The 25,947-nt window shown below is 44.5% G+C and overlaps 1 protein-coding gene across 1 annotated transcript in view; it reads left to right on the top strand.

Annotated features, from left to right (window-relative positions):
* Positions 1 to 24,190, top strand: part of zanl (zonadhesin, like) — a 142,863-nt gene extending 118,673 nt beyond the window's left edge. The window contains exons 82-92 of the mRNA XM_056300246.1: positions 3,207 to 3,351; positions 5,767 to 6,014; positions 10,560 to 10,689; positions 10,926 to 11,127; positions 15,433 to 15,594; positions 15,750 to 15,880; positions 16,044 to 16,246; positions 17,035 to 17,170; positions 19,579 to 19,722; positions 23,874 to 23,967; positions 24,136 to 24,190. Coding sequence (XP_056156221.1) covers positions 3,207 to 3,351; positions 5,767 to 6,014; positions 10,560 to 10,689; positions 10,926 to 11,127; positions 15,433 to 15,594; positions 15,750 to 15,880; positions 16,044 to 16,246; positions 17,035 to 17,170; positions 19,579 to 19,722; positions 23,874 to 23,967; positions 24,136 to 24,190 — 1,650 coding nt within the window. The remainder of the gene's footprint in view (positions 1 to 3,206; positions 3,352 to 5,766; positions 6,015 to 10,559; positions 10,690 to 10,925; positions 11,128 to 15,432; positions 15,595 to 15,749; positions 15,881 to 16,043; positions 16,247 to 17,034; positions 17,171 to 19,578; positions 19,723 to 23,873; positions 23,968 to 24,135) is intronic.
* The last annotated feature ends 1,757 nt before the right edge of the window (positions 24,191 to 25,947 follow it).

Below are 25,947 nucleotides of genomic sequence, written 5' to 3'. Positions count from 1 at the left end.
TGAAGCGACTTTGAGTGTTAGAAAAGCACTGTATACGATTTATTATTATGATAATAATAATTATGATTATTATTATGATTATTATTAATTGGTCGTGTCTGCGGGTGGGAAGCCGAATGTGGGTATGTGTCCTGGTCACTTCACTAGCGCCTCCTCTGGTCAGTCGGGGCGCCTGTTGGGGGGGGAGAGGGAACTGGGGGGGAATAGCGTGATCCTGCCACGCTACGTCCCCCTGGTGAAACTCCTCACTGTCAGGTGAAAAGAAGCGGCTGGCGCCTCCACATGTATGGAGGAGGCATGTGGTAGTCTGCAGCCCTCCCCGGATCAGCAGAGGGGGTGGAGCGGAGACCGGGACGGCTCGGAAGAGTGGGGTGATTGGCCAAGTACGATTGGGGAGAAAAAAGAGGGGAAAAAGAATGGCCTAAAATCTCTTCTTTTCCAGGCCTCCCATAAGCCACAGTAGAGGACTTGTGGGCGTCGCTGTGAAACGGATCCCCAGTGTTGTCCGGATCATTTGAAACCCCGTTTAGTTGCATCAGTGTTGGCAGCGCCACCTGTGGCATGCGTAGACCAATCACACTTGAATGATGTGCAGTCTTGGCTACGATGTGATTACTGTTTAGTACTCTAATAAGCCTATAGGTCAGGGGTCAGCAACCTATGATGACATCTGTGCCCACAGTGTCACGCGAGGCCATTAACATGAGCACATGCAGCAATTCAATAAAAAAAAATGTAATATGCTTTTTTTGTATCTCAGAAAGGTGAATCAGTTCATCTGGACACAACGTCCGTTGACAGAAACGCTTCATCATCATCTAATGCCCCTTTTCCACCACATGGTACCTACCGGCTCGACTCGACTCGACTCGACTCGACTCGACTTTCTTGTTTTCCATTACTGGAAAGTACCGGCATTTTGGTAACTGTTACCACGTCTCTGGTACCACCTTTGTCGAGGTTCCAAAGAAACGGGAGCGGATACCAAAGTCAATGCAGACCAGCTACACTTAGGTGTCCTGCTACGGTGATGGAAAACCCCACCCTGCAAGTCGAGTCGAGCCGAGTCGAGCCGGTACCATGTAGTGGACAAGGGGCAGAAGTGACCTCTTCAGTCTCAACTGACTGCAGGTGTCCCCACCCTTATAAACAATACAGTGATTGCAGGTGTCCCCACCCTTATAAACAATACAGTGACTGCAGGTGTCCCCACCCTTATAAACAATACAGTGACTGCAGGTGTCCCCACCCTTATAAACAATACAGTGGCATAACGACCCAAACCAACGACCACTTTCATATGCAAATACGGGCGTGACCATTAACTAGAGTTACAGTGGTCATGTGTACTGTTCACAGTGGATTTGGGAATAGTTGCATTCACAGCATTGTAAGATTGTGACAGATGTACTCTTAGACCTCCCCTCGGTTCAGGGATGGTTGTTCCCTCTTCACATAGATGGCCTCTTTGACTCCCCGTTCAAACCAGCGTTCCTCCCTATCAACAATGTGCACATCCTCATCCTTGAAAGAGTGGCCACTGGCCTGAAGATGGTGTAGACTGTGGAGTCCTGGCCTGTAGATGGTGTAGACTGTGGAGTCCTGGTCTGACGTGTTAGCTCTCTTGTGTTGTGCCATCCTCTTGGCCAGCACCTGTTAGCTTTCCCCCATGTACAAGTCGGAATCAGATCAGAATCAGAAATATTTTATTCATGCCCGAGGGGAAATTGGGTCAGTCACAGTTTGGTAAGTCATAGTCTGGTAAGTCACAGCAATCCTCTTAGCACTTAACAGCATACACTATATTGCTCTGTTTTGTGCCTGGGGACCTGATCCTTGGGGCGGACCAATTTCTGGTGCAGCGTGTTGTGGGGTTTGAAAGCAACTGAGAAGTGGTGTTTGGAAAATATGCATCTCAACTGTTTCGACACTCCCGCCACATACGGTATCACCACTGGTTTACGCTTAGACAGTTGTTGTCCTTTTCCTCTCTTAGATCGGCTGGTGCACTGTTTGGGTGTCTGTCTGGCTTTCAATGCCAGGAAGACACCCAAACAGGTGTGCCAGAAGTTGGTACACCCCAAAGATCAGGTCCCCAGGCACAAAACAGAGCAGTATAGTGTCCGCTGTTAAGTGCCGGGAGGATTGCAGTGACTTGCCCATTGGGGAAACCAAAGAGACGCTGGCCAAGAGGATGGCACAACACAAGAGAGCTAACACGTCAGACCAGGACTCCACAGTCTACACCATCTACACAGTCTACACCATCTACAGTCCAGTGGCCACTCTTTCAATGATGAGGATGTGCACATCTCTCCGGTAATTAGCAGTTTTCTTTCTGTTCTTTAGCAGTAATAATGATGTTGTGTCCCCAGGCACATTAAGAGCTTCTGTTTTCAGTGCCCACATGTTGTCTCAGCTCTCAGTGGCCATGGGATGTCCCCATTCTGGGAACAGGTCGCTGACCCTCACAGACAGCATGACTTATTCAGGAGCCATGCAGAAGTAGGGCTGTAAACATCAGGCGTGTTAGAAGATGTGGTTGGCCCAGATCAGATGGTGAGTCAGGCGGGTGGTTAAGATGTGATCTGTCAACCCCTCACCATACCAGACAAGCTTTCCTGACTAAACGTCTCATCACCTCAGATTTCCCATCAGCTTGTCGGAGTGGGCGAAATGATTATTCTTAATTAAGTGTGCATTAGTCAATCCAATGTAGCGAATTCAGGGGGCAGCCAGGAACCGCTGCAGCCAGGAACCGCCACAGCCGGGATGCGAACTCATGCCTCCTGCACCATGGGTGACTACGTTAACCAGTCGACTAAAGGGTCTGAGCCGGTGGCCAAGGGCTAGCGAGTCTATTAATCCGTGGTCGTTACACTACCCCCTCCTCTGGGAAGCGCGTCCCCGTGCTACAGCATATCAACTCCCTCATGCCTCTGGGTGCATGTGCTTCTGACTGCCTCACGGTCTCACCTTTAGGACTCTAATGGAAGAAGATGGATGTCTTCCATTAGATGCCAAGGACCCAAAACTATGAATCTAGGTCTAATTAATCTAAAGTCATTCCTGTCTGCGCCGTGTGAGTGTATGTGTACTTTACACAAATTCTGAATCAGTGTTTCTTTGGCGTGCATCACATTTTCTAAATGATTACACAGAGAACATGTGATGTATAGGTGTGCACATCTGCATGTGTGTTCCAGGTCGGAGATACATGGCTGACGAACAAGTGTGCAGGCCGATGTACCTGTAATCTTGGAGGAAAAATTACTTGTAAGGACCACAAATGTGGTGCTAATTCAGTGTGTGACCTGGACAAGTCCGGAGACCTCCACTGCAAACCCACCAGTAAGTCAGCGACTCTGTTCTCTCTCATGTTTTCAGTGTACTGAACAGGTCAGTAAGCCATAGTCCTTAGGCAAGTGAAGCACAAATGTTTTCAATTCATTTTTTAGAGGGGCCCTCAAGACCCACGTTTCTGAGAAAGGTCAATACCATCAACTAGACAGCAGATACGGGCCTGAAAAGACATTGAGGCGGACTTAAGGGTCCACTCTCACTAGGTGATCTGTACCATGCCCGAGTACGTTTGGCCCCCAAAGTCCAGTTCATTTGACTAGTGTGATCACTGCGTCCCATGCCTTGGCCTGCTTGAAGAGGTGGGCTTGGAAATAGTTAAGTTGGGACTTGAGCGCGGTACGCATCTAGTGTGATCACTAACCGTGTGCGGGCACGGAACGCTATGACGACAATTATGCAGTTGTCCCATTTAAATAACATTCTTATGCGTAGCACGATTTACAGAAAATTGCTGTGTTGTGTGCTTAATAAATCTACATAAGGCATGTGAGCGGGTCGTGTGTCACCACGCCCAGAACGACTCCCACGAGGGAAATAAAATCACGCACTCCATTGTGCTGTGCGAGAGTGCTTCTCTTCAACACAAAAAGTCACATCGTGATGATGTGATCGTGCTTGGGCCTGAAATGAGCGCAATATGAGCACAGGCCAGCGGGGGGAGTGGGGCGGGGGGACAATCAGGAACGATTTATTGTCCTTTTTAAAAAAAAAAAATTCTGATTTTTCCCTTTTTCTCCCAATTTATTAGCCAATCGCTCCCTGTTGTAGTTCAAACACCCACCCTCGTACTGCATGCGTTCACCAGCTGCATCTCTCCGGCCGGCAGTCTGGAAGGATTCGCCTAGCCACTTCTGTGACAAGGCGAATCCAGCCTGAACCACTGCTTTTTCCCCACACCCAGAGACACATTCATATGACGAACACAAGCCGACTCCGCCCCCCTCCCGAAGACAGCGTTGCCAATTATTGCTGCTTCATCGAGTCCGGCCATAGTCGGATCTGACGAGACCGGGGCGCGAACCCCAGTCCCCAGTGGGCAACTGCATCGACACAAAGCCGATGCTTAGACCACTACACCACCGTGGGCCCTGATTTATTGTCATTTCTATCATGTACTTGCATACACAAAAGATACAAATTTGCCTTTCTCCCAGCCCACAGCAGTGCAACACAACAGATAAAAACACATCCAAAAATGACACCACCAAAAACATACGAAAACAGTTAACAACAGTCCACCCAGTGCAACACAGTCCAGAAATTCCACTGTGCAGAGAAGGAACGCCAGCCAGGATGACTGTTGGAACTGCCGGTCTGCATGGGCTAGCAGTTAGCTTAGCCTGCCCCGTGTCCGCGTCCTGTCAGACCGTCCTTGGTGCTTCCTGCTCGGGTGAAGCTCCAGGCAGGCCTGTGATCCCTGGGCCCACCGGACGCAGCAGACCGGGCTCCCCCAGCTGATCCAGCGCCAGCTCTCCAGCCAGACACCTTCGACACACCTCCCCACACTCCTCACGACGACACAAACGCAGATGCAGACAAAAACACTGCACAGTCGGCGCTAGGCAAGGCCACCACCAGACCGCCTCGGTGTTTCCTCTTGGGTGCAGCTCCGCATTATCGCACTAGACTAGGGCCTGGTATAAGGCAACCATGCCTAGTGTGAGTACACGCTTAGGTTTGAGCTTACGTGGTTCACAGACATGTTCTCCTGACCTGACTGCCACTTAACTGCTTCTCCATCATATCTGAAACAAGACTTCTGATCTTGTAACAACTATCAGTTGTTGAAATTGTTCACTCTCAGTCAAACTACGCTGTATGTCATGAGACATCATAGTTTTAAACAGATGTTATTTGCACTCGCGTAAGCTAGTTGTAGCAAAATATATAGACTACCATTGCCTTCTTTTGCGAGTATCCCCTCATGCATCCTCCCCACTAAGAGGCAGCAATGTCTGAGTGAGCTGGATTGTGCCTTGGCATTGGCATAACACTGAACTCCGGTCAGCATGACAGAGACTATTGAAACTACTTTCTATCCCCCCAAAAAACAGGATTTCACTGAAAATACTGTAAAGAGGTTGAGAGAACGTTGTTCTCTGGGTTACTTGACCAGTTCATGACAGCCTTTCTTTAAATTTACTAGTTGGTTGCAGTGCAACAATTCAGGAATTGTGTTTATGAATTAATTTTGCTACCGTCTTATTAATTGCATATATGTAACTATATTTTAAACTAGAAGTTAAACAGAAATGTAGGTATAGGTGTAGGCAGCAAATATGTTTTGGTATTGAAGCACAGTTGTCAACATTTGAATGTGATGTGCTTTACTCTATTGACATGTCTTTCTTTCATGATAAACTCTAAACTCTATTCTATCTTTTACTCCCTAACCTCCTCTAGAATTTGACAAGTGCAGTATCTCTGGGGACCCACACTACCGTACATTTGATGGTTTTACCCATCATTTCCAGGGCCCATACACGTACGTCCTTACTCAGGCCCACAACTTGCAGGACTCGATACAACCACTTAAGGTGAGAGGAAAGAACATCAGGAGCGGTGGGAACAGGAGAGTATCATTCCTGGAAGAGATGTTTATAGATGCCTATGGCGTTAATATCCGCTTCCTGCAGAGGAAGACTATCCTGGTGAGTTTTCCATCTTACCTGATGATTTAGATGCTTGTTTGTATTCATGTGTTCACGGGAACTCTGTTTAATGAAATACTTTACTCTTGTCTGTTTGAAAAATTATTCCATCTGCATATTTTTTGTATATTTCTATTGAGCAGTCTCTATCTACCTGGATATCCACCACAAACAACCCCAGCTGGGCATCTGGGTAGCGTAGTGGTCTATTCTGTTGACTACCAACACAGGGATTGCTGGTTTGAATCCCCGTGTTACCTCCGGCTTGGTCGGGTATCCCTACAGACACAATTAGCCGGGTCTGCGGGTGGGAAGCCAGATGTGGGTATGTGTCCTGGTCGCTGCACTAGTGCCTCCTCTGGTCGGTCGGGGCACCTGTTCAAGGGGGAACTGGGGGGAATAGCGTGATCCTCCCATGCGCTACATCCCCCTGGTGAAACTCCTCTCTGTCAGGTGAAAAGAAGAGGCTGGCGACTCCACATGTATCGGAGGTCACATGTGGTAGTCTGCAGCCCTCCCCAGATCGGCAAAGGGGGTGGAGCAGCAACTGGGACGGCTCAGAAGAGTGGGGTAATTGGTCAAATGCAATTGGGGAGAAAAGGAGGGGGAGTGACCCCAACTAGTCAGATTTGAACAAAACTTGGGCGAGTGATGCATCCTGACAGTTACTACAGCATTTGCAAAATAACAATGATAGGCCCAGCACAGCGCCCCCTGCAATGCCAGAAAGGTCCCAAACTTTAAACAAGCAGAACTTTCTTACCCATTTCACCCGTTATCCATTCATTTTCTTCTTGCTTATCCAAACAGGGTTTCAGTGTCAACAGGGCAAATAGTGTAGCCCAGTTGACTCTTTTCCAACATCTTCCACCTCCTTAGGGATTCCCAGTTCCTCTCAAGCCAGCTGGGAGATATAGTACCTCCAGAGGGCCCTGGGTCAACCCCAATTGGACACTCTTGGTATAGCTCCAATTGGAAGCATGGGGGGGGGGTCTCCTCACCTGGTGCCAAAGGCCACTTCAGTTGACACCTCAATGTGGAGGACCAGCATGGGCCAGTAAAACGCCCATGTTACCTAGCTGGCAGTCAATCTCTCTTTCGAGTTTCCCTAAGTACCCGATAAAGTCCTTCACTTTGAGGCAATAAAGCTGCCCTCAGGTGCAAAGCATGGGCCATCCTTCTCCTTAAGGATGACCATGACTTCAGACTTGGAGGTGCTGATCCTTATCCCAATGGCACCACACTCAGTTGCAAACTCTCCAGTGCACATTGGATGACATAGATAGATAGATAGATAGATAGATAGATAGATAGATAGATAGATAGATAGATAGATAGATAGATAGATAGATAGATAGATAGATAGATAGATAGATAGATAGATAGATGATTTATTGTCCTCTGTTAGAGGACATCAGCTGCAAACATCTGAGATACTCCCTAATGTCACCGAACATCAAGGCACAGGTAGGTCTGGATACCATTCAGACCCCACCTGTGTCTTGCTGTCCAGTCCATGTATATATTGCAAATGAAGGGAAATGAGGCACATCCTTATTGGAATCCTATGCCCACTTCAAACGAGTTCAACTTAATGCTGAGAATTTCGAACACCGTTTTATAGTTTATAAGGATAGAATGGCCCACGACACCTGGCCTGGTATCTCATACTCCCACAGCATCTCCCAGAGGACACCTCAAGGATGACAACCAAGCCTTTTCCAAGTCCACAAAACACACGAAGATTGGAATGCTATATTCCCATGGCCTCTTGATTATCCACAAGTCAAGATATGTTTTACATTGTTCCCCTTGAATTCGAGTTTCAACTTTAAGCCACAGGCCTTGTAGCAGGATAGCCATGTAACGTGACCAGACTCAGCCAGAATGACTATGTGGAACACTCTGTGGGTCCACCACTCACAAAAGGAACAGAAGGTGTCTAGTGCAATGCTCATTGGGCAAGGGGCATAGATGGAACAGTTTCAGACAGATTGGACCTTGAAAATTAAAACTCGTTTTTGGGACAAAGAATGTAATACACCAGACCCAGAGCTGGTGTAGGGGGTTGAAAGGTACCAACTAGATATAGTTGGGCTCACCTTAAATGCACAGTGTCACCTCTGGAACCAAACTCCTTGATAGGATTTTTCTCTCTCCTACTCAGGAGTTTCCCAGAGTTAGAAGTTTCAGACAGATATGGGGAAACTTATGAGTATGCAGTTCATGATGGCATTGCTGGAGGTTGTCCTGAAAGATAAGAAGATTGTCTTGATGTGACTAAGAGTTTAACGCTCAGCCACCCGGACTGTTGTTCACACATCGGTGCCTAACATCATTTTGGATTCCCAACCTTCTTTGAGAAGGAGGGAGGGGTCTTGGAGTAGGCCACCATCTGGTCCACAGTCTTACTGGGGGACTCATATTGGTGCTTGCATTGGAAATAAGTGAGGGACCTGGAGTTTGAGAGGCATGTCGTGCTTGATCTGGACTCATGCTGTGGGATGTTATTGGACTTCTGTGCTGGTCATGGATTTTCAATAATGAATATCATGTTTGAAAGTAAAGGTGCTCATTAAGATACTACCATAGTACCTTGGGCCAAAGGTCAATAATCAACTTTCATCAGACTCGGGTCATGTGTTTTGGACACTTGAGTGAAGAGAGGAGTTTAGTTGTTCACTGATCACCACCTGGTAGTGAGTTGGATCAGATGGAGTGTGAATTTGCCAGACTGACCTGGTAATCCCAAACAGGTATTGAGGATTTGTGGTGAATACCTGGTAGAGGTACCTGCCCTGAATGACTTCAACTCCCACCACCAGAATAATGTCTACAAACAATACTGGAGATTGTTGGGCACATGGAGTCTGAATGAACCCTGTTCAAAACCTCCATTGTGGGAGAAACTGCCAGGAGTTGTGGTCACAGGTTGCTTCCATGACAGGTCAGTACCTCTCATAGTAGCAACACATGGTGGACACCAGTGGTGAGGAGGTCTGTCATACTGAAGGAGGCTTTTCATACTTGAGGACACTGGGTTCAGCTGAGAGGTACTTGCTAACCCTCAAACGAAAAAGGCTACAGTTGTGGCAGTTGCCGAAGTAAAATGAAGCTGTGAGAGGCGTTTGAAGACACGATTGAGAAGAACTTTCAGGAGGTCGAAGAGGCTCTGGACAATTATTGTGTTACTCGGGTGGAAAGCAGGATATCGCTAAGGCAGTCCTTAGCAAAGATTTGTAACTCTGAACCTAACTGGGGATATTATCAGAAGGTGAAAGGAACACGTTGAGGAACTCTTTAACATGATGGACACATTCTCCTTCCAGGAGGCAGGGCAAGAAGGGACTAGTGAGTCAGAACCTTTCTCCTGATCAGAGATCACTTGGATGGTTGTAAAGCTTCTCGGTAGCAAGAGGCCAGGGCTGGATGATTGGAGGGGAGGGGGGGGGGTCATGGCTGATATGGCTCTTCCAGATCGAGGGAACATCAGTAACAGTGCCTTTGGATAGACAAATGGAGGTGGTGGTCTCTATATTTAAAAAAGGGGGACCAAGGGGTGTTCTAACTATTGAGAGATCACATTTCTCAGCCTCCCTGAGAAAGCCAAGGAGCTGCAAATGAACCCCAAACCTCAAAGCTAGAATTTTGGAATGTGCTACACATATGTATTTCCCCCATCTGAGCTTTTTTTGTGTCTGCATTCAGCTCCACCCACTTGCATTTTCTGTTTAATACACATAATGTTTTTGGCACATTATACTGCCATTATTTCAATACTCACAAGATGAAAGTTTGTAAAATATGGTCCAAATATTTGAATTGATATTATTAGATTGTATACAACAAAAAGCAGGACCATAGCATTGTCATAGTCGTCTCCCACAGGACATCAATGTGAAACATTCCCTGATTCCTCTTAACATTTAAAAAATGCACCTCTTGGGAGTGCATATTTGCATGCATCTCTCTTCAAATTGAAATGTTTTCTGCCCATAAGCGAGTTAAGAACTTGTGGGAATTATGTCTTCTGCCTTGGGAAAACACTGGAAAAAGAGGGGTAAAGATGTAATTCCTGGTTTAATTATTAAAGATCAAGCGGGGGGGGGGGGTCACTGCATCATTTAGGGATGACCTGTTTACTGTTGTTTAGTCTCATTTCAAAATTGCATTGTCAGAATAAACTCATTTTTAAGTACTTTTTTATTTGAGAGAAGCTGTTTTATCTATACCAAAGTTGTGATTCTGATTCCATATCACCCCAGTAAATTTTGATACAGCTAATAGCCCTAATGCATTAAGTCACATTCTAGTACTTTGCTAGAACTTTGCTTGTTTGAGTTCTTAGTTGAGAATCCAGCAGGTCTCATGTACATTAATGAGACATACTGGTTGTAATATCAATATATATCCAATATCACAGAGAAACAATGTGACCTTGTGGACCCTTCTTACAGTTTAAAATTTAAAGTATTATTTTGACTCTTAGCCTGTCCTCCTCTTTCTCCCTTGTACATGTGTCCCCATCCACCCCCTATTCTGTAGGTGAATGGGGAACGTGTGGCTCCGCCTCTAAGCCCAGCTGATGGTTTGACCATCACTATGAATTCCAGGCATGTCCAGCTAACCACTGACTTTGGACTCACTGTACGCTTTGATGGCAGAAGTCATGGAGGTAAGAATGACCACAGTGAGCCTTTAGGCTCTCATTATCTTGCTTTTGAATGCAATATTTTATATGTTACCGTATGCCCCCATCTGTATTGTTACTGTCATGCAATAGAACTACACAATTCAAATTGCTTACTGTCCACCATTATGATTAAATCTTGATCAAATCTTGTCCAGAATTCTTGACCTCTCTCTCTTTCCATCCGCTGCCTCACCTGTGTTGCACTGTTTATCTGGCAGAGATTGTGTTGCCCAACACCTATAGAAATTCTGTCAGGGGTCTTTGTGGAAACTACGATGGCATCGCCAGAAATGAATACATGAAGCCGGATGGCACAGTCACCAGGAACTTGGAGGAATTTGGAAGCAGCTGGAGGGTCACCGACAGACAGACCGAGGGACAGAGGACAGTAGACACTCTCTACAGAGTTCATCTACACAGGCAAGATGCCAATAGATTCAGTATACCATAATCTTTGCAATGAAAGAGGATGAGCATTAATGTACAATGATATGTCTAGATGTAAAGAGAGAGATTAAAGAAAAAGCCTACAGGCTTGATGGTCAAGTCAAGTAAAGTCAATTTTATTTGTATAGCCCAAAATCACAAATTACAAATTTGCCTCATGGGGCTTTACAGCAACACAACATCCTGTCATAGACCCTCACATCAGATAAGAAGCAACACCCTAAAAAAAACCTTTAACAGGGAGAAAAAATAGGAAGAAACCTCAGGGAGAGCAACAGAGGAGGGTCTCTCTCCCAAGACACACAACGTGCAATGCGTTTACACAATTTACACAATGCAGCATTGAAAGAGGATAACAAAATTATAATGGAATTACAAAATATAGGAAGACTACGATGAGGTGGATGCCAAGCAGTGTCCAGACACTACCGGAACAGCCCCGGATCTGAGCTACATGACCAGCATCACCATAAAGATAAATAAAGAAATTAGTCACACGTCTTAGTGAGAAAAGGCTATAACATTAAAACAGGATAACAAAATTATGTGGATTTATAAGATATATAAAAAGTAACTATGTGATGAGGGGGGTGCAAGCAGTGTCCAGGTGGCAACCGCCATCACCATGGAGACCTGGGAGGAGGACAGACTGCACGTGCACACAAAGGAGAAATACAGGACACCATTCAGACACAGAAAAAGAGAAAGAAGAAGACGTCATTCACAGAGAGAGAAAAGACATGTGAGAGAAGACAACAGTTTGTAGTAGCCAATAATTTATACGCTCTAATCTTGTGAGCAGAACAGTGGTTAGTAAATTCATTGAGACAGAAACTGATCCACCATGCAGTACAGGTTGTGAAGCACTTAACTTAAAGGTAACTAATTGTAAACTAAGGCAAAAAGATGAGTTTTAACTTTGAATTTAAAGTCTCAACAGACTCTGATGGTCTAATGGCAGCAGGCAGGTTACCCCACAAGAATGGAGCCCGGTAGGAAAAGGCCCTGCTGCCACCAGCTGACTTCTTTTTAACTTTGGGTACACACAGGAGCCCTGTATTTTGAGAATGAAGTGCTCGAGATGGCATGTACGGTTTAAGGAGATCAGACAGGTAGGATGGAGCAAGCCTATTTAGGATTTTATAAGTCAGCAGAAGCACCTTGTATTCTGATCTAACATGGATAGGAAGCCAACGAAGGGAGGCAAGAATTGGTGTAATATGGTCAAATTTCCTAGTTTTAGTTAGGATTCTAGCAGCAGCATTCTGAACCATCTGAAGACTTTTAGTACTAGAATGTGGCAGACCTGAGAACAGAACATTACAGTAATCAAATCTGGATGAAACAAATGCATGTGTTAGAGTCTCTGCGTCAGCCATAGAGAGAAAAGACCGAATTCTAGCTATGTTACGTAAGTGAAAAAAAGCAGTCTTGGTGATTTCTTTAATGTGCTTATCAAAGGAAAGGCTGGGATCAAACGTAACACCAAGATTTTTGGCTGACACACTTTGTGAAACCACAGAGTTGTCGATTGTTATCGTTAGTTGATCAAATTGGTGTCTGTGTCTAGCAGACCCAATGACCAGCATCTTGGTTTTATCTGAATTTAAAAGCAGAAAGTTTAGTGACATCCAGTTTTTCGCAGATGCCAAGCAGGCCTCTAAGTTAGTCATTTGAGTATGATCATCAGCCCTGATAGGCACATACAGCTGAGTATCATCAGCATAGCAATGGAAATGTGTCCCATAGCTGTGTATAAATTGGCCAAGAGGTGAAATATAAGGTGAAAAAAGTAGAGGGCCAAGAACTGACAGGCCCTTAAAGCTGATTTAAAAGGTTCAAATAGATGGTTTTCTTCAATATGGGTTGAAAGTTGGGTTGTTTATTCTTTGTTTTGTTTTTTTGGCAGGGGGGGCTCCCCATTTTCTCCCCAATTGTATCCGGCCAATTACCCCATTCTTTCAAGCCTTCCCGGTCACTGTTCCACCCCCTCTGCCAGTCCAGGGAAGGCTGCAGACTATCATGTGCTTCCTCCGATACATGTGGAGTCATCAGCCGCTTCTTTTCACTTGACAGTAAGGAGTTTCATAAGGGGGACGTAGCATAATATGGGAGGATCACACTACCCCCCCCCCCAAACAGCACCCCGACCAATCAGTGGAGGTGCTAATGCAGAGACCATGGTGCATACCCACATCCGGCTTTCCATCCTCAGACACGGCCAATTGTGTCGGTAGGGACGCCTGACCAAGCCGGAGGCAACACAGGGATTTGAACCGGGATCCCCCTGTTGGTAGGAAGCGGAATAGACTGCTACGCTACCCAGATGCCCTTGAAAGTTGTTGATACACAACTCTCTCTCGTACTTTAGAAAAAAATGGGCGATTATAGACCAGTCGATAGTTATTAAGAGACCCTGGATCGAGGTGCGGTTTTTTAAGTAGCGGTTTAACCACAGCTGTCTTAAAACTGCTGGGAACAATGCCAGTAGTAAGAGATAAATTAATGATGTCTAGCATTGTAGGTCCAAGAAAAGGCCAGAGGTCTTTAAAACGTTTTGCTGGTAAGGGATCAAGTAGGCAAGCAGTTGGTTTAGAAGCTGACAAGAACTTAGTCAAAGTATCAAGTGGATAGTCTCAAAAGCTGTAATAACTGGAACTGACAGTGACTCATTGTGTAGATATGAATTTAGTATGACAGGATCTGCAGGAGTACATGGAGTTGAAGAACTAATTTTGTTTAAGATCTCCTCAACCTTATTGCAGAAAAAATCTAGAAATTCATGGGCTGTGAATGGTGAGCAGCTAATAGACGACTGCTTTTTAGTAAGTTTAGATACAGTGTCAAAGAGAAATCTGGGGTTATGTTTATTAATATTGATTAAGTGAGAGAGATACGATGTTTTTGCAATAGATAAAGCACGCTTGTATTTCAATAAACACTCGTGCCACAATAGGTAAAACAGCTTCCAATTTTGATTTTCGCCATTTACGTTCCAGTCTCCTGCAGGTCCGCTTAAGAGCACGTGTCTCATCATTAAACCAGGGTGTAGGCCTCTTTAGTCGCCTAGCTCTGGTAGTGAGAGGTGCAACTGAATCGAGGAGACTAGAGAGGGCCACATTTAAGTCACTAGTGAAATTTTCAACAGAGTCATTTACCACAGTGAAAGGAGCCAAGACTTCAGGCAGCTGCTGGCCAAATGCAGCTACAGTGGACGGACCGATACGGGGCGTGGCAATTACATCTGTGCTGACATTAACTGGACAGGCCAATAATGATTCAAATTTGATGAGAAAATGATCAGACACAGCAGATGTGGTTGGTAAGACATTCAGATCAGAAACAGCTATCCCTTTAGATAAAACCAAATCAAGGGTGTTACCACTGCAATGAGTCGACTCTTGAACAACTGAGTGAACCCAAAAGTATCAACTAGTGCCAGAAAGGCTTTACTTAGAGGATCAGCAGCCTTATTCAGATGAATATTGAAATCACCAAGAATTCACCAAGATCCGCTCTATATCATCATAAAAATTCATTCATAAAATGTCAATATTTTGTAAAGTTAGGTAAAGTCAACTGTTTTTTGCTTGGGAGCTTCTGAATGACAATGCTGATTGGACTCACCTTCTAGAATCACCTTCTAGTTTTATTGTACGTTCCAGCTACTGCGACAGCACTCCTGGTATCATAGGTAGGGGTCGGCTTGCAAAAAAGGGGCCATTGTATGGCACTAGATGATGCTGTTAGCGGTGTAAATACAGAGTTTATGAGCTAGACTAGTCACATTTAAATCCTCTCTAACGATGCATGAGAGATTAGGAATGCTTTGAAAGTCTAAGAAGGAGAACTCCAAGCTGATTAGAAAAGATTTTCTTAGGGTTATTTTCCTTATTCAGAATTCAGAATAGTTGCAGCACACTTATCAAAACAAAGGCACATAGCATACTTCTTCAGTCAGCAATGGACACAAATGAATAAGATTAAGTCCAAAGTACCTCGGCTAACAATACCAGTTGGACTCAGTAATACACCACAGCACATGGATAAAAGATCACATTTCACAACCTCTGTCTTCCTCCTGCCCCCTCATCGCCCCCTAACCTCTTTCACAATCTTCTCACAGTCCTCAACGATCTTTCTTAAGTCAGAAATAAGCTTCACTTTGGCATAGCTCTAATTTCTACAAAGGGCACATGTCAGCAAAATCAAATCCAGAGCCAGAACTGTTCTTCCCAACTCGAGTCTCTGATTCTGTTTCTCTCTCTGTGTCTGCAGGCGTGAGGTGGAGACTGACCCAGACACGGGGTTTGAGACATCCGGGTGCTCCCAGCACCAGTTAAACAGTTATAACAGTTCCACGGTGTGCGGGGCCCTGTCTGATCCCGCGGGGCCGTTTGCTGCCTGTCGTGCTGCCCTGCCGCCTGAGACCTTCCAGGAGTGAGTACAGTGTACGAGTGTGGGGCTGCCTGCATCTGGGCACCTCGTCTACATCTCCCCCCAGTCTCCCTTTCCCAACACTATACTCTCATTCTGCAGCTAACCTGGGCTGTCTGTGTGTCTGCTCTGTGTGTGCGGATGTGTTTGGCCTTAAGGGATTGTGTGTTTGATCAGTGTGCGGAGCGGGGCAGCAGAGAGCTGCTGTGTGCCAGTTATGAAGTGTACGCCGGGGCCTGTCAGGAGAACGGACTCTCACTAGGAAACTGGAGGCAACAGCTGGGCTGTGGTAAGAGGCTGAACCAGGCTTGAATCCAAACTCGTGTCATACAAACATACACCACAAACTTTCCAGCAGCAAACACAATCACACACTTACACTCTTTAAGTATGCACGCAGATACACCGACCTTCAGAATGAACTGACCTCCCCCTCTCGATTTCTCCTGCAGTCCTCCCCTGTGCTGCCAACAGCACCTACTCCCCTTGCATGTCGGCGTGCCCCGCCTCCTGTGCTGACCTTGCTGCGCCGTCAGAGTGTGACCTCACCTCCTGTGTGGAGGGCTGCCAGTGCTCTCCTGGGTTTGCCATGAGCGAAGGCAGTTGTGTCCCTTACACACAGTGTGGCTGTACCTTCCTCAATAGATACTATCCTGTAAGTGGTGTTGCTGCATGGCCGCACATGTAATGACATCGTGGGCCACTTGATGGCTGCAGGTGGAGTTGGATGGAGAAGAAATGCTTAGTATGGATGATTATTTGCTGAAATATTGAAATATAAAGGTAACATGTAGAGAAGATGTCATCTTGCATTTAAACCAGGAGTCCCCAACCTGTTTTGCCAGTATTGACAGTATTCTGGCGAACCGGGGGGGGGGGGCGGGGGGGGGTGGATAATGTTATCATGGTCATTAGACCTTTTATCTCCTCTACCTCTTCCGAAGAAACGCTCGCGTGTCGTTTGTTTTTCACCGGTACCCATGGCAGCTAACTAGCTGCTAGTAGCGAGCGGAGTTAGCGAGTGTGCTATGAGTGAGTTATGAAGTTAGTTAGCATTGGTCTGCCAAATGCCACGTGGAGGAGGGCTAACATTACATCACTGTCCACACTTCAAGTATCCGTTCCAAATTAAAAGCCCATTAGCATTACAAATGCCCAGTCCAGCCATATACCGGGCTTTTATTTGAACATTGTGTATCATGTTGTTTCCTTGCGGCCTGGTAGCAAGTGCTTTGTGGCCCGGTGCCGGTCAGTGGCCCGGTGGTTGGGGACCCGTGATTTAAACAACTAATAAAACACAGATCTGACCATCTGCGTGTACGTTTCACTCATCAGCCTCTCGGTGAACTGTGAATTACCCCATGTGTGGACCTCACCGTTTTCTCCCGTCCCTTTCTTCATCCCTCTGACTCCCATCCCCCCTCCATGTGTCCCTCCATCCAGCTGAAGCAGAAGTTTGTGACGGAGGACTGTGCTCAGTCTTGTGAGTGTACAACCACGGGTGCTGTGTGCCAGCCGAAGGCGTGCCAGGCTGGTTATGTCTGTGCTGTTTACGACTTTAAACGTGACTGCTATAAAGGTGAGTGCGTGAGAGAGTCTACCGCCACTACTACTACTACCACTACTACTGCTTCTTCTACTACCACTACTACTACTACTGCCACTACTGCCACTACTACTACTGCTACTACTACTACTTCCACTACTGCCACTACTACTACTACTGCCACTACTGCTACTTCTACTACTGCCACTACTACTACTACTGCCACTACTACTACTACTGCCACTACTACTACTACCACTACTACTACTTCCACTACTGCCACTACTACTACTACTGCCACTACTGCTACTTCTACTACTGCCACTACTACTACTACCACTACTACTACTACTGCCACTACTACTACTTCTACTACTGCCACTACTACTACTACTACTGCCACTACTACTACTTCTACTACTGCCACTACTACTACTTCTACTACTGCCACTACTACTACTACTGCCACTACTACTACTTCTTCTACTACCACTACTACTGCTTCTTCTACTTCCACTACTACTACTTCTACTACTGCCACTACTACTACTACTGCCACTACTACTACTTCTTCTACTACCACTACTACTGCTTCTTCTACTGCCACTACTGCTACTTCTACTACTACCACTACTACTGCTTCTTCTACTACCACTACTACTACTTCTACTACTGCCACTACTACTGCCACTACTACTACTTCTACTACTACTTCTACTATTACTACCACTACTACTGCCACTGCCACTACTACTACTACTGCCACTACTACTACTACTACCACTACTACTACTACTGCCACTACTACTACTACCACTACTACTACTACTACCACTACTACTACTACTGCCACTACTACTACTTCTACTACTGCCACTACTACTACTTCTACTACTGCCACTACTACTACTTCTACTACTGCCACTACTACCGCCACTACTACTACTACCACTACTACTACTACTACCACTACTACTACTACTGCCACTACTACTACTGCTGCCACTACTACTACTTCTACTACTGCCACTACTACTACTTCTACTACTACATTCCACATGAGAGAGTCGTGTGTGTATGAAACCACTCACTATTACAGGTAGAAGAGGGATTCCCAGTGTGGTGCGCACCCCCTGGAGGCAGCTTCAGCACCCCCTGGAGGCAGCTTCAGCACCCCCAGGAGGCAGCTTCAGCACCCCCTGGAGGCAGCCTCCAGGGGGTGCTGAAGCTGCCTCCTGGGGGTGCGTGAGAGGGAATAGTAATGGCGGTGTAATAAAATGGATCCTGTTTCTGTGCATGTCGTGTCTTCCTGAGCCGATGCATGAGCCGGTCTCTCTGTTCTTTGCGTGGTGGATGGTGTGTAACTTTACTGCACTTTGATTCATGGTACTGGCGTTGTAATGCGGAGTGCAGAGGTCGAGCAGTCCTCAGACTGGAACAGATCAGATGCACCATGACAGGACCCACACCCACATGCCACTCCACATGCAAGCCCTTTGTAGACTTTGTGGAGGACTGAGATGCTGGGCTTATAGTCTAGTTCTCATCCCTTCCTCTTCTCTTTTCCTCTCGCTTTGTCTTACTTATTTATTTATTTGTTTATTTATTTTTGTAAACCCCCCTCCCCCTTTCTTTTGTTCATTTGATTTATGTGTGTTACTTTGTTAGTTTTTGTTATGGTTTAATTCAAGTCATGTTGTTTCAGGTGGCATGCCAGGCGGGGTGGGAGTGTGGTGGGGGGGGTGTAGTATGGGTCTGTGGGGCAGTGGGGGTGTGGTATGGGTCTGTGGGGCAGTGGGGGTGTAGTATGGGTCTGTGGGGCAGTGGGGGTGTAGTATTGGTCTGTGGGGCAGTGGGGGGTGTGGTATGGGTCTGTGGGGCAGTGGGGGTGTGGTATGGGTCTGTGGGGCAGTGGGGGTGTATTATGGGTCTGTGGGGCAGTGGGGGGTGTAGTATGGGTCTGTGGGGCAGTGGGGGGTGTAGTATGGGTCTGTGGGGCAGTGGGGGTGTAGTATGGGTCTGTGGGGCAGTGGGTTGGGGTTGGGGTTGTGGGGCAGTGGGGGTGTGGTATGGGTCTGTGGGGCAGTGGGGGGTGTAGTATGGGTCTGTGGGGCAGTGGGTTGGGTCTGTGGGGCAGTGGGGGGTGTAGTATGGGTCTGTGGGGCAGTGGGTTGGGTCTGTGGGGCAGTGGGGGGTGTAGTATGGGTCTGTGGGGCAGTGGGGGTGTGGTATGGGTCTGTGGGGCAGTGGGGGTGTAGTATGGGTCTGTGGGGCAGTGGGTTGGGGTTGTGGGTATGTTTATAAAGTTGAAGATAAAGCTTGGTTAAAGAAGACGTAGAGATAAAGTTTGGGAACCACTGGGTTAGAAGATCTGAACGTAAACTGAACAAGATAACAGCTGTTATATTACCCTCCCTCCCCCTCCCCCTCCCTGTGTCCAGCCACCCCCTGTCTGAGCAGCCCCTGTCTCAACACCGGGACCTGTGTGGAGGGCACCAACAACAGCTACAGCTGCCTGTGTCCGGAGGGTTTTGAAGGCCTTCACTGCGAGAAAGAGAAACTTGAAGATCCTGCAGGAGGACTGGGTACGCCATGTTCATTTTAAAGCAACTTGTGTAAACTCCAGCAGTGACTTCGAAGCGTCAAATCTTTTAAAGCTCCTCTTTACAGGAAGTATTAAGTATTGTGTGATTTTTTTTTTAAACTAGAAGAGGTGCGAATAGCTCCCACAGGAAGTTTAGTCTTAAGTAAAATGAACGTCCACAGGAAGTTCGTTGTTAAGTCAAATGAACGTCCACATGAAGTTTGTTTAGTGTTAAGTAAAATGAACGTCCACAGGAAGTGCGTTTAGTGTTAAGTAAAATGAATGTCCACAGGAAGTGCGTTTAGTGTTAAGTAAAATGAACGTCCACAGGAAGTGCGTTTAGTGTTAAGTAAAATGAACGTCCACAGGAAGTTTGTTTAGTGTTAAGTCAAATGAACGTCCACATGAAGTTTGTTTAGTGTTAAGTATAATGAACGTCCACAGGAAGTGCGTTTAGTGTTAAGTAAAATGAACGTCCACAGGAAGTTTGTTTAGTGTTAAGTAAAATGAACGTCCACATGAAGTTTGTTTAGTGTTAAGTATAATGAACGTCCACAGGAAGTGCGTTTAGTGTTAAGTAAAATGAACGTCCACAGGAAGTGCGTTTAGTGTTAAGTAAAATGAACGTCCACAGGAAGTTTGTTTAGTGTTAAGTAAATAACGTCCACAGGAAGTGCGTTTAGTGTTAAGTAAAATGAACGTCCACAGGAAGTGCGTTTAGTGTTAAGTATAATGAACGTCCACAGGAAGTGTGTTTACTGTTAAGTAAAATGAACGTCCACAGGAAGTGTGTTTAGTGTTAAGTAAAATGAACGTCCACAGGAAGTTTGTTTAGTGTTAAGTAAAATGAACGTCCACAGGAAGTGCGTTTAGTGTTAAGTAAAATGAACGTCCACAGGAAGTGCGTTTAGTGTTAAGTAAAATGAACGTCCAGAGGAAGTGTGTTTAGTGTTAAGTATAATGAACGTCCACAGGAAGTGCGTTTAGTGTTAAGTACAATGAACGTCCACAGGAAGTGTGTTTAGTGTTAAGTAAAATGAACGTCCACAGGAAGTGTGTTTAGTGTTAAGTAAAATGAACGTCCACAGGAAGTTTGTTTAGTGTTAAGTATAATGAACGTCCACAGGAAGTGTGTTTAGTGTTAAGTAAAATGAACGTCCACAGGAAGTGTGTTTAGTGTTAAGTAAAATGAACGTCCACAGGAAGTTTGTTTAGTGTTAAGTAAAATGAACGTCCACAGGAAGTCTGTTTAGTGTTAAGTAAAATGAACGTCCACAGGCAGTTTGTTTAGTGTTAAGTAAAATGAACTTCCACAGGAAGTGCGTTTAGTGTTAAGTATAATGAACGTCCACAGGAAGTGTGTTTAGTGTTAAGTAAAATGAACGTCCAGAGGAAGTGTGTTTAGTGTTAAGTAAAATGAACATCCACAGGAAGTGCGTTTAGTGTTAAGTATAATGAACGTCCACAGGAAGTGCGTTTCGTGTTAAGTAAAATGAACGTCCACAGGAAGTGCGTTTAGTGTTAAGTAAAATGAACGTCCACAGGCAGTTTGTTTAGTGTTAAGTAAAATGAACGTCCACAGGAAGTGCGTTTAGTGTTAAGTAAAATGAACGTCCACAGGAAGTGCGTTTAGTGTTAAGTATAATTAACGTCCACAGGAAGTGTGTTTAGTGTTAAGTATAATGAACGTCCATAGGAAGTGTGTTTAGTGTTAAGTAAAATGAACGTCCACAGGAAGTGTGTTTAGTGTTAAGTAAAATGAACGTCCACAGGAAGTTTGTTTAGTGTTAAGTAAAATGAACGTCCACAGGAAGTGCGTTTAGTGTTAAGTAAAATGAACGTCCACAGGAAGTGCGTTTAGTGTTAAGTAAAATTAACGTCCACAGGAAGTGCGTTTAGTGTTAAATAAAATGAACGTCCACAGGCCGTTTGTTTAGTGTTAAGTAAAATGAACGTCCACAGGAAGTGTGTTTAGTGTTAAGTAAAATGAACGTCCACAGGCAGTTTGTTTAGTGTTAAGTATAATGAACGTCCACAGGAAGTGCGTTTAGTGTTAAGTAAAATTAACGTCCACAGGAAGTGCGTTTAGTGTTAAGTATAATGAACGTCCACAGGAAGTGTGTTTAGTGTTAAGTAAAATGAACGTCCAGAGGAAGTGTGTTTAGTGTTAAGTAAAATGAACATCCACAGGAAGTGCGTTTAGTGTTAAGTATAATGAACGTCCACAGGAAGTGCGTTTCGTGTTAAGTAAAATGAACGTCCACAGGAAGTGCGTTTAGTGTTAAGTATAATGAACGTCCACAGGAAGTGTGTTTAGTGTTAAGTATAATGAACGTCCATAGGAAGTGTGTTTAGTGTTAAGTAAAATGAACGTCCACAGGAAGTGTGTTTAGTGTTAAGTAAAATGAACGTCCACAGGAAGTTTGTTTAGTGTTAAGTAAAATGAACGTCCACAGGAAGTGCGTTTAGTGTTAAGTAAAATGAACGTCCACAGGAAGTGCGTTTAGTGTTAAGTAAAATTAACGTCCACAGGAAGTGCGTTTAGTGTTAAATAAAATTAACGTCCACAGGAAGTGCGTTTAGTGTTAAATAAAATGAACGTCCACAGGCCGTTTGTTTAGTGTTAAGTATAATGAACGTCCACAGGAAGTGCGTTTAGTGTTAAGTAAAATTAACGTCCACAGGAAGTGCGTTTAGTGTTAAGTAAAATGAACGTCCACAGGAAGTGCGTTTAGTGTTAAGTAAAATTAACGTCCACAGGAAGTGCGTTTAGTGTTAAATAAAATGAACGTCCACAGGAAGTGCGTTTAGTGTTAAGTATAATTAACGTCCACAGGCCGTTTGTTTAGTGTTAAGTATAATGAACGTCCACAGGAAGTGCGTTTAGTGTTAAGTATAATTAACGTCCACAGGAAGTGCGTTTAGTGTTAAGTATAATGAACGTCCACAGGCAGTTTGTTTAGTGTTAAGTATAATGAACGTCCACAGGAAGTGCGTTTAGTGTTAAGTATAATGAACGTCCACAGGCAGTTTGTTTAGTGTTAAGTATAATGAACGTCCACAGGAAGTGTGTTTAGTGTTAAGTATAATGAACGTCCACAGGCAGTTTGTTTAGTGTTAAGTATAATTAACGTCCACAGGAAGTGTGTTTAGTGTTAAGTATAATGAACGTCCACAGGAAGTGCGTTTAGTTTTAAGTATAATTAACGTCCACAGGAAGTGCGTTTAGTGTTAAGTATAATGAACGTCCACAGGCAGTTTGTTTAGTGTTAAGTATAATTAACGTCCACAGGAAGTGTGTTTAGTGTTAAGTATAATGAACGTCCACAGGCAGTTTGTTTAGTGTTAAGTAAGATGGAAGCTCAGGCTGTGTTGGGAGCAACTCCATATCAGTGCTCATGGTTTTGGAATGAGATGTTTAACAAGCCCCTCTGGGTGTCCATACCTTCAGCCATGTAGTGTATAGTGTCATACCTTTAAAATGAGCAGATGCAGGTGTCTGGGTAGTGTGGTATTCTATTCTGTTGCCTACCAACATGGGGATCGCCGGTTCGAATCCCCGTGTTACCTCTGGCTTGGTCAGGCATTCCTACAGACACAATTGGCCATATCTGCGGGTGGGAAGCCAGATGTGGGTGTGTTTTCCTGGTAGCTGCACTAGCGCCTCCTCTGTTCGGTCGGTCGGGGCGCCTGTTGGGGGGGTAACTGGGGGGAATAGCGTGATCCTCCCACACGCTACGTCCTCCTGGTGAAACTCCTCACTGTCAGGTGAAAAGAAGCGGCTGGTGACTCCACATGTATGGGAGGAGACATGTGGTAGTCTGCACACCCCCCCCCCCAGATCAGCAGAGGGGGTGGAGCAGAGACCGGGACGGCTCGGGGGAGTGGGGTAATTGGCCGGATTCAAGTGGGGAGAAAAAGGGAGAAAAAAAGAAAGGAAAATAAATAAATAAATAAATAAATAAATAGAATGAGAAGATGCCAACCACAACCACGTGGCGCTGTTGAAAGATGGCCACTCTTCCACACTCGTCTTGCTGACGTCATCACTACGGCGAGCTGAGCAGCCAGAAAGACGTTCCTTGTGCAGTAATAAGCCGAGCGAGTGATGCCAGACGGCTGACCTGCAGACTGCCCTGTGTTCTCTTGCAGGAACCAAGTGGCTCATTGTGATCTGTGTCCTGGTGCCAGCAGCCATCCTGATCATTGTGACAACAATAAAGTGTTTTTGCAAACACAAATCAAAGTAAGTTGCCATGTGCAGATGTGTGAACATATGTTGTGTTGTGTGTGAGTTAGTGTGTGTTGATGATTGTGCGTGCACCTGCAGAATGGGTCCTTACTGTGTAGCAACTGGACAGTCAGAGGAACAATTACCCATTTTCTTGTTGACTGTGCTTCTGTTACCGTTCAGTAAGATTTCCCAAGCTGACACAACACAGCAGCATGTGTGTACCTCACAGCAGTAGCACAGTATACATATAGACATGTTGTGTGTACCTCACAGCAGTAGCACAGTATACATATAGACATGTTGTGTGTACCTGACAGCAGTAGTACAGTGTACATATAGACATGTTGTGTGTACCTCACAGCCGTAGTACAGTATACATATAGACATGTTGTGTGTACCTGACAGCAGTAGTACAGTGTACATATAGACATGTTGTGTGTACCTGACAGCAGTAGTACAGTATACATATAGACATGTTGTGTGTACCTGACAGCAGTAGTACAGTATACATATAGACATGTTGTGTGTACCTCACAGCCGTAGTACAGTATACATATAGACATGTTGTGTGTACCTGACAGCAGTAGTACAGTGTACATATAGACATGTTGTGTGTACCTCACAGCCGTAGTACAGTATACACATGCTGCAGTACCTGGCGGCAGTAGTACAGTATAGACATGCTGCAGTACCTGGCTGCAGTAGTACAGTATACACATGCTGCAGTACCTGGCTGCAGTAGTACAGTATACACATGCTGCAGTACCTGGCTGCAGTAGTACAGTATACACATGCTGCAGTACCTGGCGGCAGTAGTACAGTATAGACATGCTGCAGTACCTGGCTGCAGTAGTACAGTATACACATGCTGCAGTAGTACAGTATAGACATGCTGCAGTACCTGGCTGCAGTAGTACAGTATACACATGCTGCAGTAGTACAGTATAGACATGCTGCAGTACCTGGCTGCAGTAGTGATGGGAATCCCTGGATGAGTCTAAGAGAAATGTCATATTTCATCACTATTTCCACCTCGTTTTCCACCGTTTGTTCTTTGACTGGCGCTCTTTTAATGACGTCATCGTGTGGCGCCCTTGGCACATGAGCGGTGAATTAGCGCCAACAAACTGTTTATCTTGATACGTTTGTTCTATAATATCCTATAATCTGTGATATTCTATAATGTTCTGTAGTATTCTACAATATTCTATAATATCCTATAATATTCTATAATGTGTAATATGCTATAATGTTCTATAGTATTCTATAATCTATAATATTCTATAACGTTCTACAATATTCTATAATATTCTATAACGTTCTACAATATTCTATAATATTCTATAACGTTCTACAATATTCTATAATATCCTATAATCTATAATGTGTAGTATGCTATAATGTTCTATAGTATCCTATAATATTCTATAATCTATAATATTCTATAACGTTCTACAATATTCTATAATCTATAATAGTCTATATCATATAATATTCTATAATCTATAATATTCTATAATGTTCTATAGTAATATATAATATCCTATAATATTCTATAATCAATCATATTCTATAACGTTCTATAATATTCTGTAATACCATATAGTCTATACTATTCTAATGTTCTATAGTATTCTCCGATATCCTATAATGTTCTATAATATTCTATACTATCCTGTAATATTCTATAATCTATAATATTCTACAATATTCTGTAATATTCTGTAATATTCTATAATCTATAATGTTCTATAATATTCTGAAGTATTCTGTAATATTCTATAATCTATAATGTTCTATAATATTCTATACTATCCTGTAATATTCTATAATCTATAATGTTCTATAATATTCTATACTATCCTGTAATATTCTATAATCTATAATGTTCTATAATATTCTGAAGTATTCTGTAATATTCTATAATCTATAATATTCTATACTATCCTGTAATATTCTATAATCTATAATGTTCTATAATATTCTGTAGTA

Source organism: Lampris incognitus, chromosome 20, assembly GCF_029633865.1.
Source record: "Lampris incognitus isolate fLamInc1 chromosome 20, fLamInc1.hap2, whole genome shotgun sequence".
Classification (NCBI taxonomy): Eukaryota; Metazoa; Chordata; class Actinopteri; order Lampriformes; family Lampridae; genus Lampris; species Lampris incognitus.
This window is presented reverse-complemented; position numbering and strand designations above follow the sequence as displayed.